This window comes from Macaca fascicularis, chromosome 1 (genome assembly GCF_037993035.2).
Source record: "Macaca fascicularis isolate 582-1 chromosome 1, T2T-MFA8v1.1".
NCBI lineage: Eukaryota > Metazoa > Chordata > Mammalia > Primates > Cercopithecidae > Macaca > Macaca fascicularis.
Window position 1 is genome coordinate 19,532,459 of NC_088375.1, and position 22,134 is coordinate 19,554,592.

A 22,134-nucleotide genomic window follows, 5' to 3' on the forward strand; every position below is an offset into this window, starting at 1 on the left:
GCTCAGTGGCTCACACCTGTAATACCAGTACTTGGGAGGCCAAGGTGGGAGGATCACTTGAGGCTGGGAGTTCAAGACCAGCCTGGGCAACATAGCAAGACCTTGTCTCTAAAAAAAAAAATGACAGGGTCATGCCTGGATGATGGGGGTCACACTTGGGTCATAATAGGGTGTGGTAGTGCACACCTGTAGTCCCAGCTACCTAGGAGGCTGAGGCAGAAGATTGCTTGAACCCAGCAGCTCAATGCTATGGTGAGCTATTACCACACCACTGCACTCCAGCCTGGGTGAAAGAGCGAGACTCTCCAGCATGGGTGAGAGAGAGAGATCCTGTCTCAAAAAAGAAAAAAAAATAAACAAATTATATTAGATATATAATGGGTTAGCTTATGAAAAGCATTCAGTAAATTACCATTGATAGCATCACTCCAGCAAAAGTCACTTCTCTGGGCTTCCATTTCCTCACATGTGCATTGGAAAGTTTAGGCAATCATGTCTAAAGTCTATTTCAGCTATAATCAAAGTGTCTGGTTATAAATAACACCACTACAAGCAAAGAACTGATAGGTGTTGCTTTTTCTCTATTCCAGTACACAGTATCAGAGCCTAGACAACAAAGGGGGACTTCATCTCTACTAAAAGTTTTTTTAAAAGTTAGCCAGGCATGGTGGCACACACCTGCAGGCAGGAGGATCACTTGAGCCCAGGAGGTTAAGGCTGCAGTGAGCTATGATGGTACCGCTGCACTACAGCCTGGGAGACAGAGTGAGACGCTATGTCAAAACAAACAAACAAAAATATATAAAAAACAATACATAGTATCAGTACTTTCTTAAGTTTGTGATTTTAAATGCTGTCTCTTAAGTAATCCACTGAAAGAAGATTTTTTTTCTGCTGCCTGATGATTGTAATCAGCGCTATATTAGTCTAGGGCTGCCATAACAAAGTACTACAGACTGGGTGGGTTAATCAACAGACATTTATTCTCTCTAGAGGTTCTAGAGGTTCTAGAGGCTGGAAGTCTGAGATCCAGGTGTCAGCAGGGGTGGTTTCTCCTGAGGCCTCCCTCCTGGGCTTGCAGATGGCCGTCTTCTCCCTGTGTCTCCACATGGGCTTCCTTCTGTGTGCATCTGTGTCCTAATTTCTTTTGATAAGAATACCAGTTATATTGGATTAGGGCCCACCCTAATGGCCTCATTTAACATTAATTACCTCATTAAAGGCCCTTTACAAATACAGTCACATTCTGAAGTACTGGGAATTAAGACTTCAACATATGAACGTTTGCAGGGGACATAATTCATCCTCTAACTAAAGTGCTCTCTAACAACAGTGTCTATGCTTAAAAGAGATTGCAGCAGAGTTCTTTACATCCCTCAAAACATTGGTATATTAAAATGATGACATCATGCTGCTCCCAGCAGGATGAGCAAGAAGTGGCAAACATGCTGGAGGCATGCTGTAAGGTCTCTGTAAGACCTGCTTTGGAAGGTGAGAGATAAACCATAGAAAGATTGAGGGGCTTGCCTCATCAATACGGTATTGAGAGGTATGGTGGTCCGGGGCATACTGAGATACTCCTGCAAAACAAAAGACAAATTGCTACTTCTTGCATCCCTCACCACAAGGAATGAAGCCTCACTGGATCCTGGAGGCAACAGATCCACACTCAGGACTACTTTTCCAGTCCACATGCCAAGTGACACAGCACACTCCTCACTTTGAATGCGGCCTAGACAGGAAGGAGCTCTGCAGCAGGCCCAGGCTGCCGGCAAAGAAGCCTTGCTTTGGACCATATGGTTCGGCAGGCCTAAAGATGCTGGAAGTAGCAACAGTGGAGGAGATTCAGTGAGGAGTTGATGCCAAGCTCTAGAGGGAGAGTCACAGTGCAGGCTCAGGGGACCTGGAACAAGGATATCTTGTCTGTTACTGGGCCCTGGAAGAGACTGAATGTTTGACCATGGAACAGCAAGTGCCTGTGAATCCAGAACTGCTAGTCATGACTTCTGGCTTCTGACAAACTCATTAAATCATAAGATCAGAGAAGCCGAGAGACAATCTATCATAAAATGGAAATCATACATCTGGACTGAGCTCAAGCAGGACAACAGGGTACAGGTGAGCCACGTGAGCAGGTAGCCAGACGTTGGTCATCCACCATGGTCCCACCAGTACCCCTCCCTCAACTCGCACTAATGGATATATGCAAAGAGGGGAGGGCCTCATACTACCACTTGAAGCAGGAAGAAAATGCGTGAAATTGACTTATCTTGGGTTGGCTCAAGCCACAGATGGATGGCAGCACCACTGTAGCCACACTCGGGGGTGACCTTGAAAGACAGTGGAGAGAGGAACCCTTCCCAATGGGCAAAACATTGAGCATGCACCTGGGTATGTGTGTTGTGTAGAAAGAAAAGCAGCCCAAGATAAAAACACATCTGGACTCAAGGGAAGCAGCAAGTGACCTGTGTCAGGGACCTGGAAGGCCATGGAGGTCTGGGGAAAAGGCATTTGGGTGGGCATATGGGAATGGGTAAAAAGAGGGATGATCTCTGAAGTACATGCTGTGCTCAGTGGAAAGCGTCCACTTCTGAAGACGCACCGATAACTGCACAGACAAAATGACTCCCCCTGTTGACATTAACCAACCCTTGTCATCAGCCACCCCACGAGGGGAAACATAGGCACATAAATGGAGTGGCCATATTGCCAGAGATGGACGCCACACATGGGCTCATCTTCATGGACACTCAGTGCCCTTTCCTGTTCCTGATTTTAATAAACATGCCTCTAGCGTTTCTCTCTAAAATGCTGGTTTAGAACTAAGGCATATATGCTGGATGCAGTGGCTCACTCCTTTAATGCCAGCACTTTGGGAGGGAGACCAAAGTGGGTGAATCACCTGAGTTCAGGAGTTCAAGACCAGTCTGAGCAACATGGCGAAACCCCATCTCTACAAAAAAATACAAAAGTTAGCCAGGCATGGTGGCATGCGCTTGTGGTCCCAACTATTCGGGAGGCTGAGGTGGAAGGATGGCTTGAGCCCAGGAGATGGAGGTTAGGAGGTTACAGTGAACCAAGATTGTGCCGCTTGCACTTCAGCCTGGGTGACAGAGCCAGACCTTGTTTTGGAAAAAAAAAAAAAAAAAAGGAACTAAGATATATGTATTTTAGCACATTAAGAAAGGGTACATCAGACTGGGCACAGTGGCTCATGCCTGTAATCCTAGCACTTTAGGAGGCTGAGGCAGGCAGATTGCCTGAGCTCAGGAATTCAAGACCACCTTGGGCAACATGGTGAAACCCCATCTCTACTAAAATACAAAAGAAAATTAGCTGGGCATGGTGGTGCATGCCTGTAGTCCCGGCTACTTGGGAGGCTGAGGCACAAGAATTGCTTAAACTCAGGAGGCAGAGGTTGCAGTGAGCCAAGATCATGCCACTGCACTCCAGCCTGGGTGACACAGAGAAACTCTGTCTCCAAAAAGAAAGAAAGAAAAAGTATACATCAATTTTTATTTTCTTAATGTTTTCAAAAATCAGAAATGTGTTGAATTATTTTTCAGATTCTATGGAGGTAATCGTATTTTTTCTTAAATCTATTAATATAGTATATGGTATTAATGCATTTCTAAATAGTGAACTCACCTTGCATTCCAGGATCAAATGGTATTTGGATATGATGCATTATTTTCTTAATGAGGTATTAGAGTCTGTTTACTAATTTTTTTTTTAAATAGGATCTTGCTTTCTTCCCTGGGCTAAAGTGCAGTGGCACAGTCATGGCTCACTGCAGCCTCAACCTTCTGGGCTTAAGCAATCCTCTCCCTTCATCTTCCCTCACTGCAACCTCGACCTCTCGGGTTCATGTGCACTGTCTCCTGGGTTCAAGCGATTCTCCTGCCTCAAACTCCTAAGTAGCTGGGATTACAGGCATCTGCCACCACGCCCAGCTAATTTTTGTATTTTTAGTAGAAACGAGGTTTCACCATGTTAGCCAGGCTGGACTCAAACTCCTGACCTCAGATGATCCCCCACCTCAGCCTCCCAAGGTGCTAGGATTACAGGCACAAGCCACCATGCCTAGCCCAAATTTAAAATCTTAGGATTATGGATGCTCAACTTGTATTTAAATTATAATTTATTTATTTAAATTCTGTAATTTTTATTCATAATTTCCCTTTCAAGAGTTGTTTAATAGAAACGTGTTTTTTTGAAAAAAATTTCGCTGTTAAGTGTGCTTTTATTTTCTGATTTGTTATTAATTCTGAATTATATTGGATTGTAATCAGAGTGTGTTGTTATGAAACTTATGCTTTTTAGTGACATAACATATGACTATTTTTTGTGATCATTTGCACTTGAATCTCTATTATATTGGGGTATAAAGTTAAATATATATATCCATAAACTCCACCTTATTGATTTTGTTGTTTAGATTTTCTATGTCCTCATTCACGTTTAGTCGACCTTGGTCTGTCTTGTAAGAGTGACATGTTAAAGCATGCTGTTGTTGGCATACTTCTGTTTCTCCTTGCATTTCCTGTTCTTTTTCCTTCCAAAGGTACTCGTTGTTGGTAATTGTGGCTTTAGCTTTAAAACATGTACTTCTTCATATTTGATGCATTTTGGCTTAAGTTCTACTTTAATATCAAGACCACAGCAGAGTCCGGGCATGATGGCTCATGCCTGTAATCCTAGCACTTTGAGAAGCTGAGGCAGGTGGATCACTTGAGCCCAGGAGTTCGAGACCAGCCTGGGCAACATGGTGAAACCCTATCTCTACAAAATAAATACCAAAACTAACCGTAGCCAGGCATAGTTGTGCGTGCCTATAGTCCCAGCTACTTGGGAGGCTGAGGCAGGAGGATCACGTAAGCCTAGGAGGTTGAGGCTGCAGTGAGCCGTCATCGCACCATTGCACTCCAGCCTGGGTGACAAAGCGAGACCCTGTTCCCCACATCTCCCCGCCAGAAAAGACCACAGCGTTTGTTTTCATTTCCCCATTCCTTTATTTTTAGCCTTTTTCTTACATGCAGAATATAATTGGCCTTGTTTTGTACCCAAATTGCAAATATTTTCATTTCATAGATTAAATCCATTCCCATTTATTTTTTGTTAAAATTTTACTGTGTACATGATTGTTTGCTTTGTTTTTGCCCATGTGATGTGTTTTCTTTGCTCTATTTTAAAATTTTCTCTTGGCATTTAGGAATCTTTGTATTTTTCAAGCAATTCTTTGATATCTTTACACTTTTCTTCCCTTTTTACTATAATATATAGGAGATTATCCTTTATTAGTTTTTATTTTTTAATCAGTAAATTTATTTATTTTTGAATAAATGGTATACAATTTGAAAGCTACAAAGGAACACATACCCTTATACTTCAGATATTTACTTCCCCCCAGAGGTCTTGGTGTATCCTCCCAAAGATATTCAATGAACACATGAATATAAGTGCAAGTATGTGTACATTGATACATTTTTAATTTTTTACACAAATATAGTATGTGCTTTGCCTATTCATCCTGTGTGTACGATACAGCATGCTGTACACACAATCCTGCACCTTGCTTTTTCATTGTACATGTTAGGGTATGGTACCAAGTGAGGACATGTATAGCTGCCTCATTCTTTCTGAGGATTGCATAGTCTTCCATTGCCTGGGTATACTACAAGTTACGTAACTAATGCACTAATGCTGGAAAGTAGTTTCCAGTCTTTTTCCAGTCTTTTGCTATTACCAACAATATTACAGAAAGTTTCTTTGTATATATTTATCATTCTACACATGTGGGAGTTTAAATGTACCTTAAATTCCTAGAAGTGGCACACTTTTTGTGTTTTTTTTTTTTAATTTTGAGATGGAGTTTCACTCTTGTTGCCCAGGCTGGAGTGCAATGGCACTATCTTGGCTCACTGCAACCTCTGCCTACTGGGTTCAAGCAATTCTCCTGCTTCAGCCTTCCATGTAGCTGGGATTACAGGTGCCTGCCACAACGCCCAGCTAATTTTTTGTATTTTTAGTAGAGACAGGATTTCACCATGTTGGCCAAGCTGGTCTCGAACTCCTGACATCAGGTGATCCACCTGCCTCAGCCTCCCAGCACTTTGGGAGGGTGCATGAGCCGCCACACCCAGCCGGCACACCTTTTAGAATGACTCATATCCAAAACTCTGACAACACCAAATGCCGGTGAGTATATGGAGCAACAGGAACTCTCATTCATTACTGGTGGAAACCCAAAATGGTACAGACACTTTGGAAGACAGTTTGGTAGTTTCTTATAAAATTAAATACACACTAACCATACAATCCAATAACTGCACTCCATGTAATCTACCCAAATGAGCTGAAAACTCATGCCCGCACAAAAACCTGCACGAAGATGTTTATAGCAGCTTCATTCATAATTGCCAGAACTTGAAAGTCACCAAGATGTCCTTCAGTCGGTGAATGGATAAACAAACTGATACATCCAGACAATGAAATATAATTCAGTGCTAAAAAGAAAATTAGTTATCAAGCCACATAAAGACATGGCAGTTTGGGAGGCCGAGACGGGCGGATCACGAGGTCAGGAGATCGAGACCATCCTGGCTAACACGGTGAAACCCCATCTCTACTAAAAAATACAAAAAAGTAGCCGGGCGAGGTGGCGGGCCCCTGTAGTCCCAGCTACTCGGGAGGCTGAGGCAGGAGAATGGCGAAAACCCGGGAGGCGGAGCTTGCAGTGAGCTGAGATCCGGCCACTGCACTCCAGCCTGGGCGGCAGAGCGAGACTCCGTCTCAAAAAAAAAAAAAAAAAAAAAGACATGGCAGTAACTTAAGTGCATATTACTAAGTAAAAGAAGCAACTCTCATAAGGCTATATGACTTCGGTTGTATGACATTCTGGAAAAGAAAAAACCATAGTGACAGTAGAAAGATTAAAGGTTGCCAGAGGTTAAGAAGAAGGGAAGGGCTGGGCGTGGTGCCTCGTGCCTGTAATCCCAACACTTCGGAAAGCCGAGGTGAGAGAATCGCTTGAGCCCAGTATTTCAAGACTGGCTTGGGCAACATAGATAGGGGTTTACATATAAGACCCCATCTCATATATATATATACACATCCATATACATACAAAAAAAAAAAAAAGAAGGGAAGGGTGAATAGGCAGAGCAGGGAGAATGTTTAGGGCAGTGCAACTGCTCTGTATGACACTCTCAAGGTGAACACATTTGTTTCCCTTAGAAATGAATAAATTTTTGAGCTCTATTGCACAGCAATATGACTATAGTTAATAATAATGTATTGTATATTTCAAATAGCTAAGAGTAAGTTTCAAATTTCTCACTACAAAAATAAGTGGGGTGATGGAAATGTTAATTAGCTTGCTTTTAATCATTTCACATTGTATACATTTATCAAAACATCACACTGTACCCCATAAATATATACAATTATGACTTGTCAATTAAAAATAACATTAATTTAAAAAGCAAACAAGTGATAGGGTATGGACGCTTTTTCTATTTGTCTGAGTCCAACCTCAGACTCTTAACATATGAAAGAATACTGTATCTAATTTTTTTCGCCCACCCCGCTATGTATCTAAATATTGTAAAACCTATAGAAGCAGGCTCACTGTCTTGTCTGTAGTAGAAGAGTCCTGAGCTACATTTCATTACATCCTGCAAGGTTCTTTGTGTAGTCTGAAATCTGGATGGCTGTTGAACATACTTGCGGTAAAATGAAGGTAAGTATTGTAACAGATATGATCAGCAAACTGACTATCCAAAGCACCCTCAGTAACTCAGTTGCTTTTTTGGCCAAAGGTGAGTAAATAGACAAATACTGAACATCTACTGCAGTATTATTCAAGATACTGATGTCAGGACTTTGTATCCGTTTGCTAGGGTTGCCATAAGCCATAACAAAGTACCAGGAACTGGATAGCTTAAAAAAACAAGCGGGTAGCTCAGCCTGTAATCCCAGCACTTTGAGAAGCTGAGGTGGATCCTCTGAGGTCAGGAGTTCGAGATCAGCCTGGCCAACATGGTGAAACTCGGTCTCTACTAAAAATACGAAATTACAAAATACTAAAAATACAAAAATTAGCCAGGCCGTGGTGGTACAGGCCTGTAATCGCGGCTACTCAGGAGGCTGAGGCAGGAGAATCGCTTGAACCCAGGAGGCGGAGGTTGCAGTGGGCCAAGAGGCACCAGTGCACTCCAGCCTGGGCAACAAAGTGAGACTCCATCTCAAAAACAAAAACAAAAACAAAAACAAAAAAGTCTCACAGTTCTGGAGGCTAGAAGTTCGAGATTAAGGTATTAGCAGCCAGGCACGGTGGCTCACGCCTATAATCCCAGCACTTTGGGAAGCTGAGGCGGGTGGATCATGAGGTCAGGAGATCGAGACCATCCTGGCTAACACGGTGAAACCCCGTCTCTACTAAAAATACAAAAAATTAGCTGGGCGTGGTGCCAGGCACCTGTAGTCCCGCTACCCAGGAGGCTAAGGCAGGAGAATGGCGTGAACCCGGAAGGCAGAACTTTGCAGTGAGCTACTGCACTCCAGCCTGGGCAACAGAGCCAGACTCAGTCTCAAAAAAAAAAAAAAAAAGAGAGTAAGGTATTAGCAGCAGGGCTGCAGAGGAGTCCTTCTGTGTCTCTTCGTAGCCTCTGGGGATTTGCTGGCAATCCCTGGCGTTCCCCCTGGCTTGCAGCTGCATAACTCCCACCACCTCTGCCTTCCTCATCACATGGCGTTTTCCCTGTGTGTGTCTGTCTTTGCATAGCTGTCTTATAAGGGCACTCTGCTCCAATATGACCTCACCTTATGTGAACTAATTATATCTGCAATGACCTGATTTCCAAATAAGGTCACATTCTGAGGTCCTGGGGAGTTAGGAACTTCAACATATCTTACTTGGGGGAACACAATTCAAACCACATCAACCTTTCTTTGGGCTCTTTTGGGAGAAGGTGAAAGAAATGTAAAAGCTAAAGATGCTGAAGCCTTCTATCTACAGTGCACTCACCTGCCTAAGTCATAGAGCTAAGAGGTTAAGGTTACAGCCTCAGCATTCACTGTAATCACACAGTACAGATAGGTTACCAAAAGCTTCGATCCTAACCTCTTCAGAGGAATTTACAAAGCACTCCTGCCCCATGTGGATTCCACGCCTTTGCTGTGCATGCTTTACTGAGCTGCTTGCTTCATCTTCCGCCACAGTCCTGACACCCTACCTTTGACATGATGAGCAGCAGGCTTGAGTTGAAAGAAAAAGAATGTACCAATAAGGGTCAAATGACACCCCCAATCAGCTTGCAAACTCCGACCAGAGAGCCTTTGTTTTGCTTCTTGTGCTATCGTGTACCGTTCCTGCTGTCCACATGGGCTCCCTCCTTTGCCACACTTAGAGAGGGACAAGCACCCACAGGTGGAATTGCTCTTGAAATAATCCCAACAGCTCTCAAGTTACATCAAAAGAAGTCCCTTTAGAATTCAATACCTATTAGCCACTAAACCTATTAAGAGTCTATTCAGAGGGCCAGATTTTACCTCTTGGTTCAGTCACACCTCCACCAAGAGCCTTCTGTGTCTTTCTTGTGGGCAGGACTTAAACTTTTGTTTGTTATTCTCTTGGCATTAATACACAGCCCTTTCTTATTTTGCTCTGGTATTTTATTAATCCAATCACATCTAACTGGCTTGTTTTATTCTTTTCCAAACACCCCTTAGAGCATTTTTTTCTTCTTTTTTTTCAGAGGCCTAGGAACTTTATCCTAATTTCTAAAGAGGCAGTGAAGGGTCGGACGCGGTGGCTCATGCCTGTAATCCCAGCACTTTAGGAGGCCGAGGCAGGCGGATTACCTGACGTCAGGAATTTCAGACCAGCCTCGCCAACGTGGTGAAACCTCTTTTCTACTAAAAATACAAAATTAGCCAGGCGTGGTGGTGTGCACCTATAATCCCAACTACTCAGGGGGCTGAGGCAGGAGAATTGCTTGAACATGGGAGGTGGAGGTTGCAGTGAGCCGAGATTGTTCCACTCCACTCCAGTCTGGCCGACAGAGTCAGACTTCGTCTCAAAAAAAAAAAAAAAAGAGGCAGTGAAGGTATTCTTATTTTCAAGTGAGAAGAGATGGTCATAGAAATACAAGGCAATAATTCATATATATGAATTATATATGTTATATAAACATATATATATATTTTAGAGTAGGTCATCTTTCTTTTCTTTTTTTTTTTTTTTTTTTTTTGGTATGATGGCTATATAGGTCCAGGTGATCCTTTTGCTAATATTCATCCCTCATTGTACTTTTAAGAGCCATTGACTTTTTTTTTTTCTTTTTTGAGACGGAGTCTTGCCCTGTCACCCAGGCTGGAGTGCAGTGGTGTGATCTCTGCTCACTGCAACCTCCACCTCCTGGGTTTAAGCCATTCTCCTGCCTCAGCCTCCCCCGTAGCTAGGATTCCAGGCACCTGCCACCACACCCAGCTAATTTTTGTGTTTTTAGTAGAGATGGGGTTTCACCATGTTGGCCAGGCAGGTCTCAAACTCCTGACCTCAGGTGATCTACCTGCTTCAGCCTCCCAAAGTGCTGGGATTACAGGCTTTTTTTTTTTTTTTTTCCCTTGAGACAGGGTCTCACTCTGTTGCCCGGACTTGAGTGCAGTGGCCCGATCACAGCTCACTGAAGCTTTGACATCCCGGGCTCAGGGAATCCTTCCACTTTAGCCTCCCAAGTATCTGGGACTACAGGCACACATGACCACATCCAGCTAATTTTTACGTTTTTAGTTTTTGTACAGAATAGGGGGGGGGTCTCCCAATGTTGCACAGGCTGGTCTCAAACTCCTGGCCTCAAATGATCTTCCCACCTTGGCTTCCCAAAGTGTTGGGATTACAGGGGTGAGCCACCACACCTGGTCAAATTTTGTCTTTTAATCAGCTACACATGAGTTATTTTTCTATTGCCTGGAGGCCCCAGAGAGCAATGGCAGAAAAAGACAGTGGGATGCCACGCCGGGGAAGGCAGGAAGGGAAAGCCAGTCTGACATTTCCCGGCCCTTGCAGCAGCAGGAGTTTTCTGGAAAGTGGGTAAGAGAAAGATGAAGCTTAGGTCTGGGTTAAAATTGTCACTTTCTCTCCAACTGGGAGAGTGTCGTTCATTGATGTTTCTTCAGCTGGGCTCAAAGAAGAGGTAGCAGGATGCATGATGAGGAATGATCCCACTTCTTTTCAGAAGTCACTGCATAACATATTTGCTAAAAGGAACATGCTTACTCATAAATATCAGTGGAGCAGATTTCACACTACACCTGCAATTCTGGAACTTCTGCACTGATGAGACTAGCTTGAATTGTAGTCACCTTGGGGGCAGGAAAGTAGAGGGGGGTGCGGGGGAGGGAGGCGAGACTCCAGGTCCCCTGGGTTTAAGAGGTTGGATTTTAGACGATTACATGCTTCCTGCTCACTTCACAGGCCCACTTAAGGCCCGATTAACCCCACGCTTTCTATTATCGATCCTTTCCCCATCTCACTCCTTACCTACCAGGACCATATACTTAAGGCACTCTACTGGGGACAAAATTTAAAGATGTGCTAAAAAGTCTCATTAATCAAATAATGCAAAATTTATTTTAATTGAAAATTTTTTAAAAGTCAGGTTTTATGAGGAGACTTCTGAAAAGAAATGGGATTGTTTTCATCATGCATCTTGCTACCTCCTCTTTGTTTTTTTTTGTTTTTGTTTTGAGATGCAGTCTTGCTGTGTCACCCAGGCTGGAGTGCATGGAGTGCAGTGACATCATCTCAGCTCACTGCAACCTCCACCTCCTGGATTCAACCAATTATGCTGCCTTAGCCTCCCCAGTAGCTGAGACTACAGGCATGCACCACCAAGCCTGGCTAATTTTTGTATTTTCAGTAGAGATGGAGTTTCACCATGTTGGCCAGGCTGGTCTCGAACTCCAGACTTCAAGGGATCCACCTGCCTCAGCCTCCTAAAATGTTGGGATTACAGGTGTGAGCCACCGCCCAGCTGCTACCTCCTCTTTTTTTTTTTTTTTTTTTTTTTTGAGACAGTCTTGCTCTGTCTCCCAGGCTGCAGTGCAGTGTGGCACCATCTCAGCTCACTGCAACCTCCACCCCCCAGGTTCAAGCAATTCTCCTGCCTCAGCCTCCTGCGTAGCTGGGATTACAGGCGCACTCCACCACACCTGGCTAATTTTTGTATTTTTAGTAGAGACTGGGTTTCACCACGTTGGTCAGGCTGGTCTTGAACTCCTGACCTCGTGATCCGCCTGCCTTGGCTTCCCAAAATGTTGGGATTATAGGTGTGAGCCACTGTGTCCGGCTGCTACCTCCTTTTTGAGCCCAACTAAAGAAACATCAAGGATTGATACTCTCCAGTTGAAGAGAAAGTGACAACTTTAACCCAAATCTAATCTTCCTCTTACTTTCTCTTTCCCATTTTCCAGCTGCCAAACTAATGGCAGCTGCTGCAGTTTTTGTAAATAGTTTTCAGGGTTGGGATTAGAGCGAGAGAAGAGAGGCAGGATTGTGAAAGGTCAGGAGTGGATACTCAATTAAAATTTTTGATATTTTGTTCATTATGGATTTTTAAAATTAATTTTGAGTTTTAAAAATATTGCACGAAAATATTTATGCTGATTATTGAGGTTTTTTTGTTTTGTGAACCCATAAAATTTGCAATTGACAGTACCCTGTCCAGGTCCAGTAAAAATACCTAGGAGTCTACAAAAATCTACCCACGACTTACTGTGCCCCAGGTATATATCCCCCACCATGAAGTCTCCATAAAGTGTCCCAGTGAGTTTTAATGTTCTCTCCTCTCTTTCCATGCACGTGTATTAAAATGCATTGCCTTCTGATTGGTGTTTTCCACTTCGAACAGCGGAAATGCCTCGACCACGTCTGTTTTCAAATTTCTGCTCTAGTTAAGAAACGATCTCTGGCCCGGAGCGGTGGCTCACGCCTGTAATCCCAGCACTTTGGGAGGCCGAGGCGGGCGGATCACCTGAAGTCAGGAGTTGGAGACGAGCCTGACCAACATGCCGTCTCTACTAAAAATACAACATCAGCCGGGGGTGGTGGCGCATGCCTGTAATCTCAGCCACTTGGGAGGCTGAGGCGGGAGAATCACTTCAACCTGGGAGGCGGAGGTTGCAGTGAGCCGAGATCGCGCCACTGCACTCCAGCCTAAGACACAGAGCAAGACTCCGTCTCAAGAAAAAAAAGAAAAGAAAAGAAAAGAAACGATCTCCTCCCTTCTGAAAGTTATATACATTTCACTATTCGCCAACCACCTCCTCCACGCCGTCCAGAGCTGAGCTGACACGCAGCGAAGTCCTCTCAGTGGTCCCTCCGCACCTCAGCCCTGTGCTTGGCAGCGAGACTGGTGACAGGGCCGCCCCAGCATGGGTCTCCCGGGCCGCGGACCCGCCCCACGCCGTGTCCAGCGCGCTGTCCTCCCGCCCCATCCTTGTGCCGGGCATCGTGTAGTCGCGTCTGCGCGCTCCGCCGGTCTGCCGGCGTGAGAAAGAGCTCGTGCGGCTCCCGAGTTCAGACCAGAGGGGACGGCGAAGCGCGAAAAAAATTCCCTGCGGCCAGTACGCAGGCGCAGCCGTGCTCCTGGGCTTCCCGGGCCTCGTCCCAGTCGGCGCGCCCGGCGCTACTCCGCCAGCGGACAGTTGGGGGCGCTGCAGGGAGGGCACCCGAGCGGGTTGGGGGCGCTTGGAAGGGTGGCTTGCATGGTCCGGGTAGCTGCAGTCCTCGGGGTGGGGCGGAGGGGCGCAGCACCGCGCGGACGAGGATGGGGCGGGGGCGGGCGCAGCCCAGGGATGCAGGCACGATAAGGCGAGTGACAGCCAGCAGGGAGGGGCGGGCGCCACTGCGTCCACGCCCTTTGCTCGGGGCCGGTCCGGGAGGGTCCTCGGCCTCTGCGCGCGCCTGGCCCGCGGGCTGAGGCGTACGGGTCGCACGCAGCGCCATGCGCGGCCCCCCTGCTTGGCCGCTGCGGCTGCTCGCGCCCCCGGGCCCAGCCGAGCCAGGTCGGCTCCTGCCGGTAGCCTGCGTGTGGGCCCCGGCCATCCGCTCCCCTGGATCCCTATCGCCGTTCACTGGCCTGAGGCCCACACGGCTATGGGGCGCGGGGCCGGCGCTGCTCGGGGGCGTTGGAGCCGCGCGCCGCTGGAGGAGCGGCTGCCGGAACGGGGGTCCGGGCTACTCGGGGGGCGGCCTGGGCCTCGCGCGGCTCATGGGGCTGTGGGCTCGGGCCCCTGGCAGCTGCACGTGCGGGGCTTTTGCTGGGCTGGGCGCTCCTCGGCTCCCGCGCGCCGGGTTCCCGGGCGGTCCGGCAGCCGCTGCCTGGGCAGGGGACGAGGCCTGGCGGCGCGGGCAAGCGGCGCCTCCTGGGGACAACGGGCGGCTGCGCCCCCGGTCACCCGAACTCCCGGAAGCCCGGAAGCTCCTGGGGCTGGCGTACCCTGAGCGCCGGAGGCTGGCAGGTAGGGCCCTCCCCGACCACTTCCCTCCTCCGGGCCGCTCCTTCTCCACGCGCGGGATCCCGGGGCGCCGAGAGGGACACGGCCGGGCCGCAGAGCGCCTGTCACCGCCGCCTCTCCTGGGCCACTCCTAACCCCGGAGGAGGGAGGGGATGGCTCTCCTCGGAGTAGCGTTGTCAAGATTTCGCCTTAGCTGGGGACTCGTTGGCAGATTTTACACTTTTTTTCTTGTTGACACACATTGTATATGTCCTTATTGGAATCTTTGGGTCTGTTCCGTCACCAACTTAGTGGGAGCATCTGTTTTGGCTTAGGCAGCAAAATGAGCTGGAGGTTTTTCCTTGGAAAAAAAATAAATTGTAGCCAAAAATATGCCTATTTTGTTATTAGGCATTTATACTTTTTTTTTAACCAAAAAAAAAAAAATTGTTTGCTTTAAGCGAGTCTGTCAAGCAGTCACCAATGCTTTCACAACGGAAAGCAGAACTTTCACACTCGTCTCGTGCTAAGTGGGAAGCAGGAAGTTATAGCACTGTTCATCAGTCCACACCAACCAGTTATCTGTTCAGTAATTGAGTAACTTTTTTTAAAGAAGCCAAAATGAATGCTTTTAGAAACAAAATTTAAATAGTACAGTTTTCTATAGCTCCTCATTTTTTAACCATTAATTGGAGGAGTGTTTAGATGCAAGGGCCTTGTAAGATCTAAACTTTTTGATTTCTCTAAATTTTCATTCCTTCTATAAACATTTGTTGAGCCCTCATTCTGAACTGGGCCCTGGGGTTACAGTGGCATGCACAAGGAAACATGGTTCCCGCTTCTGCCGGGACTTCTGGCTTAGTGGGGAGAAGCATCTCTGAACTATTCATATGTGTAGAGGTCAGCCTGCACCTGTGGGCTGTGGAAAGGGGCCTGTGAGGTTGTCAGGTGCAACACCAGAAAAGCATTCTTTGCTGCAAATCCATTGCTTTAGAAAGGACCCTCCTGAGTAGTGATTTGGGATTTAGAGTAGGTTTGCACAGTGGAAGAGAGCAGTTAGGGTGGCGACTTTTCATCTGCCAGTTACTATGAAAGCTTAGGGGGACTCTTGGTATCGCTCGGGTATAAAGAGAATTATTTCATTGTTCAGTTGGTTGAGTGTAGATTTTGATGTAAAAATCTTTCTTTTTCTCTCTTTAAAAACATTGGAGACTAGGAGCTCTCACTGGACTTTGAGCTGCTTGAGACAGGGACTGTCTGATTCATCTTTCTGCCTCCAGTTCTTAGCATGTGCACAGCACAGAGCAAGCACTCAGAGTGCCTTCAGTGAAGGAATAAATGACCATACCACCAGGCACAGAGTGAGGCCTTTAGAAACCCTAAGCATCATAGGGTGCACCCACCACTTCTGTATGTGACTCAAAGTAAGTGTAAGGGAATCCAGTTCTGTTTTGTTTGTGAAATACTAGATGTCAGGAATGGTGTTTAGATGTCAGGCTTTGGTGGTGCCTACACGTGCCCAGTCCTGCTTATCCTATGACCATTGCTCCTGTGAGCCCCTACTCTGTCCCCCGATATCCTGCCATACTAGTATGTTTTGGTGACAGCCTTAAACAAGGCAAGACTGTGCCTCCTTTTTTCTTTCTTCCTTTTGTTTTTCTGGGATAGGGGTCTCACTGTGTTGCTGAGACTTGTGTCGAACTCCTCAGCTCAAGCAGCCCTGCCTCTACCTCCTGAGTAGTTGGGACTACAGGCATGTGCCACTACACCCGGCTTGTACCTTTTTTTTTTTTTTTTTTTGAGCTGGAGTTTTGCTCTTGTTGCCCAGGCTGGAGTGCCATGGCATGATCTCGTCTGACCGCAACCTCCGCCTCCCAGGTTCAAGCAATTCTCCTGCCTCAGCCTCCCAAGTAGCTGGGATTACAGGCATATGCCACCATACCCGGCTAATTTTGTATGTTTAGAGACAGAGTTTCTCCGTGTTGGTCAGGGTGGTCTCAAACTCCCGACCTCAGGTGATCTGCCCACCTTGGCCTCCCAAAGGTGCTGGGATTACAGGTGTGAGCCACCACACCCAGCCTTCTTTCTATTTTAAGAACAGGATATATTTTGTTCCACCACATTGAGAAATTATGAATGTATAATTTGAAAAAAACAAGCCTAGGGTTGCCACACTAATTTTTTTTTTTTTTTTTTTTTTTTTTTGAGTGTTTTTGAGACGGAGTCTCACTCTGTTGCCCAGGCTGGAGTGCAGTGGTCAGATCTCAGCTCACTGCAAGCTCCGCCTCCCGGGTTTACGCCATTCTCCTGCCTCAGCCTCCCGAGTAGCTGGGACTACAGGCACCTGCCACCTCGCCCGGTTAATTTTTTGTATTTTTTAGTAGAGACAGGGTTTCACTGTGTTAGCCAGGATGCTCTCGATCTCCTGACCTCGTGATCCGCCCGTCTCGGCCTCCCAAAGTGCTGGGATTACAGGCTTGAACCACCGCGCCCGGCCTTTTTTTTTTTGCTTTCAAACAGATAAATACATATTGTATATTATGAGGATATCTGATAAAAAGCCCTTATTTAGATGTATGATTTCCTGAGAAATCATATATTAAAGCCAGTTAGGATTAAGAGGAAGTAGGGGTCATTGTTAATTTGTAATTAAAAAAAAAAATGTATAATTCTAAGAGCAGCCTGAGGTGTTGGCACATCTCTTTGAAATGCTGGAGGTAAAGAGCAATTGTGTGTGTGTATTTTCTAATCAAAACACTAAAAAAGCTGAGCTGAAAAGGAATTCCAATGTTAATTTGTTAATTTTTGGAAAAACAAATACAAAAATCTTTTTTCAAAAACACAGCTTTATATTTTAATAATAATACCTCCATCTCTCTCAGCATTTTGCTGAGTATGCCTCCTAAATTTTGTGAACAGAAAACTTTGATAAGTAGTTTGTATCAGAAACTTTAAAAACGCAGTCTACCATGAACTATGTACAGACGTGTGCCGAAAGCAGCTTTAGCATTACTGTGTTCCATTCCTCTCCTAAGCCGCCCCTTTGGGGAGGGATGCGCAGCTATCTTCATACAGATGTAAGGTCCCTTTTCACTGATAATTCTCCATCTTATCACTCTGGCCAGAAGAAATCTTAAAAGATGCAGGTGCTTGAGGAGGAGCAGGGTATGGACTGATGGGATAAGCGACACTTCATCAGAACCCTCTGGCTGTGCCTGGCAGATAGAGGAGACTCTGACCTGAATGAGTTAGGGGCAGGGTTTTAGGAGCAAATGTGGGCCCCTACAGTACTGTGAGATTAGGGCACAGCTGCCTCCTGGAGGTTCTTTGTGTGGGGGACTTCGGGGGTGGGGCAGCATGCCTTCCCCACACCTCCCAGGCAGGCTTCTCGTTAAACTGGACTGTACACGTCTATCCCCTCCACTGGGGCGTGTTCAGTTGGTGCCTGTTTGGAGGACTCCGGAGGGCTCCTCTCACTGCAGTTACTGATAAGGGTGTGTGGTTTGAGGGCAGGACTGCTCTGAGAACCTGAAGACTGCTGACAGCTTTTGCTGAGTTTGTAGTTACCTTTTATGAAGATGGACCATGAGTGACCACAGTGAATATAGTGACAAAAGCAGTGGGTATGGTGGGCAAGGAGGCCAGAGTAGCTACTTCCTGAAGCCCAGTGAGGATGGAGATCCCACAGGGACAGTGCCCTGTGGGGGCTGGGGAGGATGAACCTTTGAAATCGGAACTGCCCCCGAAAGCCAGGGATGTGTGTGTGCTATGGAAATACATTGTTTCAGAGAAACCGAGCCTTCTGTAGCTGTGCTGTCACACCAGATTCCAGAGAGAAAAAATGTAAAATACCTTACCAATTTTTTATGTTGATCATGTGTGGATAATATTTTGGATATATTGGGTCAAGTAAAATGTCATTAAAATTAATTTTACATCTTCCTTTTTATAATGTGGCAGCTAGAGAAGTTTAAATTACCTAGGTGGCTCCCATCATTTGTCTGTTTAGAGTCCACGGCAAGCCCCCCTGTGGGTCATGGGGCAGGTACCCCTAACTGTTTTTTTTAATTTTGTCTTTGGGGTACCCCCTAACTCTAGAGCATGCTAATAGCATGGACAGAGACAGTCTGATCTCGCACCAGACACATGGGGGCTCGGATCTTTCTTCTCCAGATTTCCAGAACCTGGAGTCTCTGGCTTCTTCCTCTATTCCCTTCTCATCTGTTAGCCCCTCATGTCCTCACTTATTCTCTACCCAGCGCTAATGCTGAGTCCCTTCGCTCAGCCTCCATCTCCCCCACACCCTTGACTCCTGTGTTCTCCATCACACCCACCTGCATCTGTGGAAATGTGTCCCAGACTCCAGCAAACCCAACATGTCTAAAAACCAAAGTTACGTTTCTCCACAAAGCATCTTTCCTCTTCTGTCTCTAGGCTCAGTGAGAGAGACGGCAGCGTGAACCTCTTGGCCTTGGCCAGAGACACAGGTCATTCTTATAATGATAACAATAGTAGTTAAGATAATAGTTAATATGTCTTGCGTACTCAGCCCTGGGCATTGTACCAGATGCTTTGCATATGTGTCTAGTTGACTCGTAATTCTATTAGGGAGGGATTGCTTTTATTGCCGTTTTTCAGATGAGGAAACGGCACAGAGAGATGGAGTGACTTAAGCAAGGTCAAACAGCTAGATGGCAGAGCTTAAAAGGAGGATTTAAGATATTGAACGCCTAACCTAGGAGGGCTGGTTCTGAGATTGAGTTGGTCAGGGTTCCAACCCAATCCTGACCACTCAACCTGGGAACGGCCCTCCTCGGTTAGGCCTTCATCATCCTAAATCCTCCCTTTAACCCTCATCTTATCCTCATTTTTCAGAGAGGAAAAATGCTCACATCCAACCAGTCATCACGTCCTAGTTCTTAAAAATTTCTCCAGTCCTTTTCTCTGCCCTTTATCCCTCTGTCCCCCACCTACTTCACCCTAAGTTTGCTTCTCACCTAGGGCTCTGGAACAGTGCCCTCATGGCGACTCCTTTCACTCTGTAGCCGGAGTGGATCATTTAAAAATGCAAATCTGGCCGGGCATGGTGGCTCACGCCTGTAATCCCAGCACTTTGGGAGGCTGAGACAGGCAGATCACCTGAGGTCGAGAGTTCAAGACCAGCCTGACCAACACGGAGAAACCCTGTCTCTACTAAAAATACAAAATTAGCCAGGCGTGGTGGCGCACGCCTGTAATCCCAGCTACTCGGGAGGCTGAGGCAGGAGAATCACTTGAACCTGGGAGGTGGAGGTTGCAGTGAGTTGAGATCATGCCATTGCACTGGGCAACAACAGTGAAACTCTATCTCAAAAAGAAAAAGCAAATCTGACTGTATCATTTCCCAGTGTAAAGCCTTTTTAGGCCGACCTTGCCAAAAAATCCTTCTGTTCTATAATCTAGAGCCTTCGTTTCATTTCTCAGTTCTCCTTCCTGTGCACCCATGAGATCTCTGCCCCTGCTCCATCCTGCCAGGCTTTCTGCTCCCTTCCCTGACTCCCAGGTGAGGCCTGTGCTGCTTCCTCTGCTTGGGACATGGGAAGATACCAAGGACAGGCTTTGTCGCAGAATGTGGTTCTGCATTGTGTAAACTGGGAGACCTTGCATAGGCTCCCTCTCTCTGTGTTCGAGATTCCTCTCTGAAAAACGAGGATAAGATGAGGGTGAAACGGAGGATAAGATGATGAATGCCAGATCCTTCACATAATGGCGAGGGCTCTGAGGTGCTGCCTTTGAGTCCTTGAATGACAGTGGGGATTGCTGTACCTGCCTGATACCACCAGATGGGTGCCGTGTTCGGCAGTGGCAGGTGGTAGGCACGGTGTACAGCCTCCTCCAACCACCCCCAACCTTTGTCCTTCTATCCAGCCCTGTTGTCCAGCAATCTGCATTTCAGATTGTCCTTCCCCATTCTTTTGAAGTATATTTGTTTCCATCTTTGCCGCCATTCAGTAGAATGAGGTAACAGAAAGATACTTGAAGGTATCTCTCAAGAAATAGATAATGGGAGAAGTTGCTGGGGCCACATCAGGCAAAGGTAGGGGCAAGCAAGAGACTTAACTATGGAGAAAAGGTGTGGGAGAATTTCAGAATTGCAGTATGCTCAGTTGTGTCCAGGGCTTATGGTGGAATCTGAAATGATGTTTATGGAGCAAGTCTAAAGTATGCATTAATATCAGAAGACAGTGATATGTAGTCAGATCTTGGTTAACAAGAATGCACTTAACTAAAAGCTGAAAAATATCTTGTTTTACTTTTCTTATTCAAGTTGGACAAAGAAGCAAATGTCAACAAAACAAGCTAATAATTTTTAAATGATTATTAAAAAGTAAAAGTGTGGAGGGATATCCTGAAATTAATTTGGATTCAGCTAAATTACTTTCTCTTTGTAATCAGCATCATTACTATGTGAGAACAAGACTCAGAATCATAATCAGGGGGCACTTCATTCATGTCATATAGATTCTTATTGTAGAATCATAACTGATTTAGAAAACTAGAGGAGGAGGGAAGAGGTGGACCTTTATATAGCAGGTCATGCACACTGTGCTTTTGGAGTTATTCTCTGAGGCGAAAGAATAGAAATTGGCTACTGATGAAGGACAAAAAGAATTTTCTGCTGAATCCCGAATTTGCCGGGATGACTCCTTCTGGAGCTGCCAGTTCATCGAGGCTGAGGTATTCGGAACCTCAAGTTAGACACTCTCCCCGTCCTTTGGGCCTTCAGGCCCCCTTGGACACTTGTAAGAAGCATGGTGCTTTGAAACAAGACCCCGGGCTTTATGTCAAAATGAAGTGGCCCTTGCCCAGCTTCCTATTATTCAGTTGGATTGTGATTATGGGTTTTTAAGCCAGGCATATGGACTTTATGAGCTGCCAGAGCTCACATTTCTGCTTAGGTTATTGAAGAATTTTGATCTGATAGATGTTATTGCTCTATTGCCAAAGTTCAATTTATTTGTTTGTTCATTCAACAAATAGTGATTGAGATTTTCCTATGTGCCTGTCAATGTAGGCAATTGGTGACAAACCAGGCCAAAATCTTTTCTGTCCTAATGGAGAGAGAAACTAAATAAACAAATGAAACATTTAGAATGCTGAAAGGTAGGAGCTTCGAGAACACAAATGGAGAGGGAGTGAGGTGGGCAGTGTAGGGTGTCTGTATTTTAAGTGAGGCTGTCAGAGCAGGCCTTTTTGGGGAGGGGACTTTAGAATAAAGACCTTAAGGAGGGGCAAGAGCAATTGTTCGAAATGTTCCCCACTTAAAAAGACCTATGTTTTTCCTAGAACTCTGTCGACTAAATGTCCAGTTGGCACTGAGTTTGTTCTGGACTCTTTATTAAGGTTATATAAAAATTATACTTTTGGCTAGGTGCAGTGGCTCATGCCCGCAATCCCAGCACTTTGCAAGTCTGAGATGGGAGGACTGCTTGAGGCCAGGAGTTTGATACCAGCCTGGGCAACATAGTAAGATCCCCGTCACTATCTTTTAAAAAAATTCATTTCTCTTATTCTGAATGCAGTTATCTGTGATGTGTTGTTACTAATTGGGTTTTCTTTTCTATTTTTTATTTTTTTATTTTTTGAGACAGA

The 22,134-nt window shown here is 45.8% G+C and overlaps 1 protein-coding gene and 1 long non-coding RNA gene across 2 annotated transcripts in view; one reads left to right on the forward strand and one right to left on the reverse strand.

Moving 5' to 3' along the window:
• Positions 1-963: 963 nt before the first annotated feature.
• On the reverse strand, positions 964-13,530 carry LOC135969387 (uncharacterized). The gene is made up of 2 exons (XR_012416656.1): positions 13,327-13,530; positions 964-1,144 (listed from the first exon to the last, which is right to left on the reverse strand). It is a non-coding gene; the product is annotated as an uncharacterized lncRNA (long non-coding RNA).
• Positions 13,531-13,736: 206 nt separating this feature from the next.
• The window catches only part of ABCB10 (ATP binding cassette subfamily B member 10), a 43,621-nt gene continuing 35,223 nt past the window's right edge, over positions 13,737-22,134 (forward strand). The window contains exon 1 of the mRNA XM_005539815.4: positions 13,737-14,526. Within this exon, the coding sequence (XP_005539872.3) occupies positions 14,010-14,526 (517 nt within the window). The 5' untranslated portion in view covers positions 13,737-14,009. The remainder of the gene's footprint in view (positions 14,527-22,134) is intronic.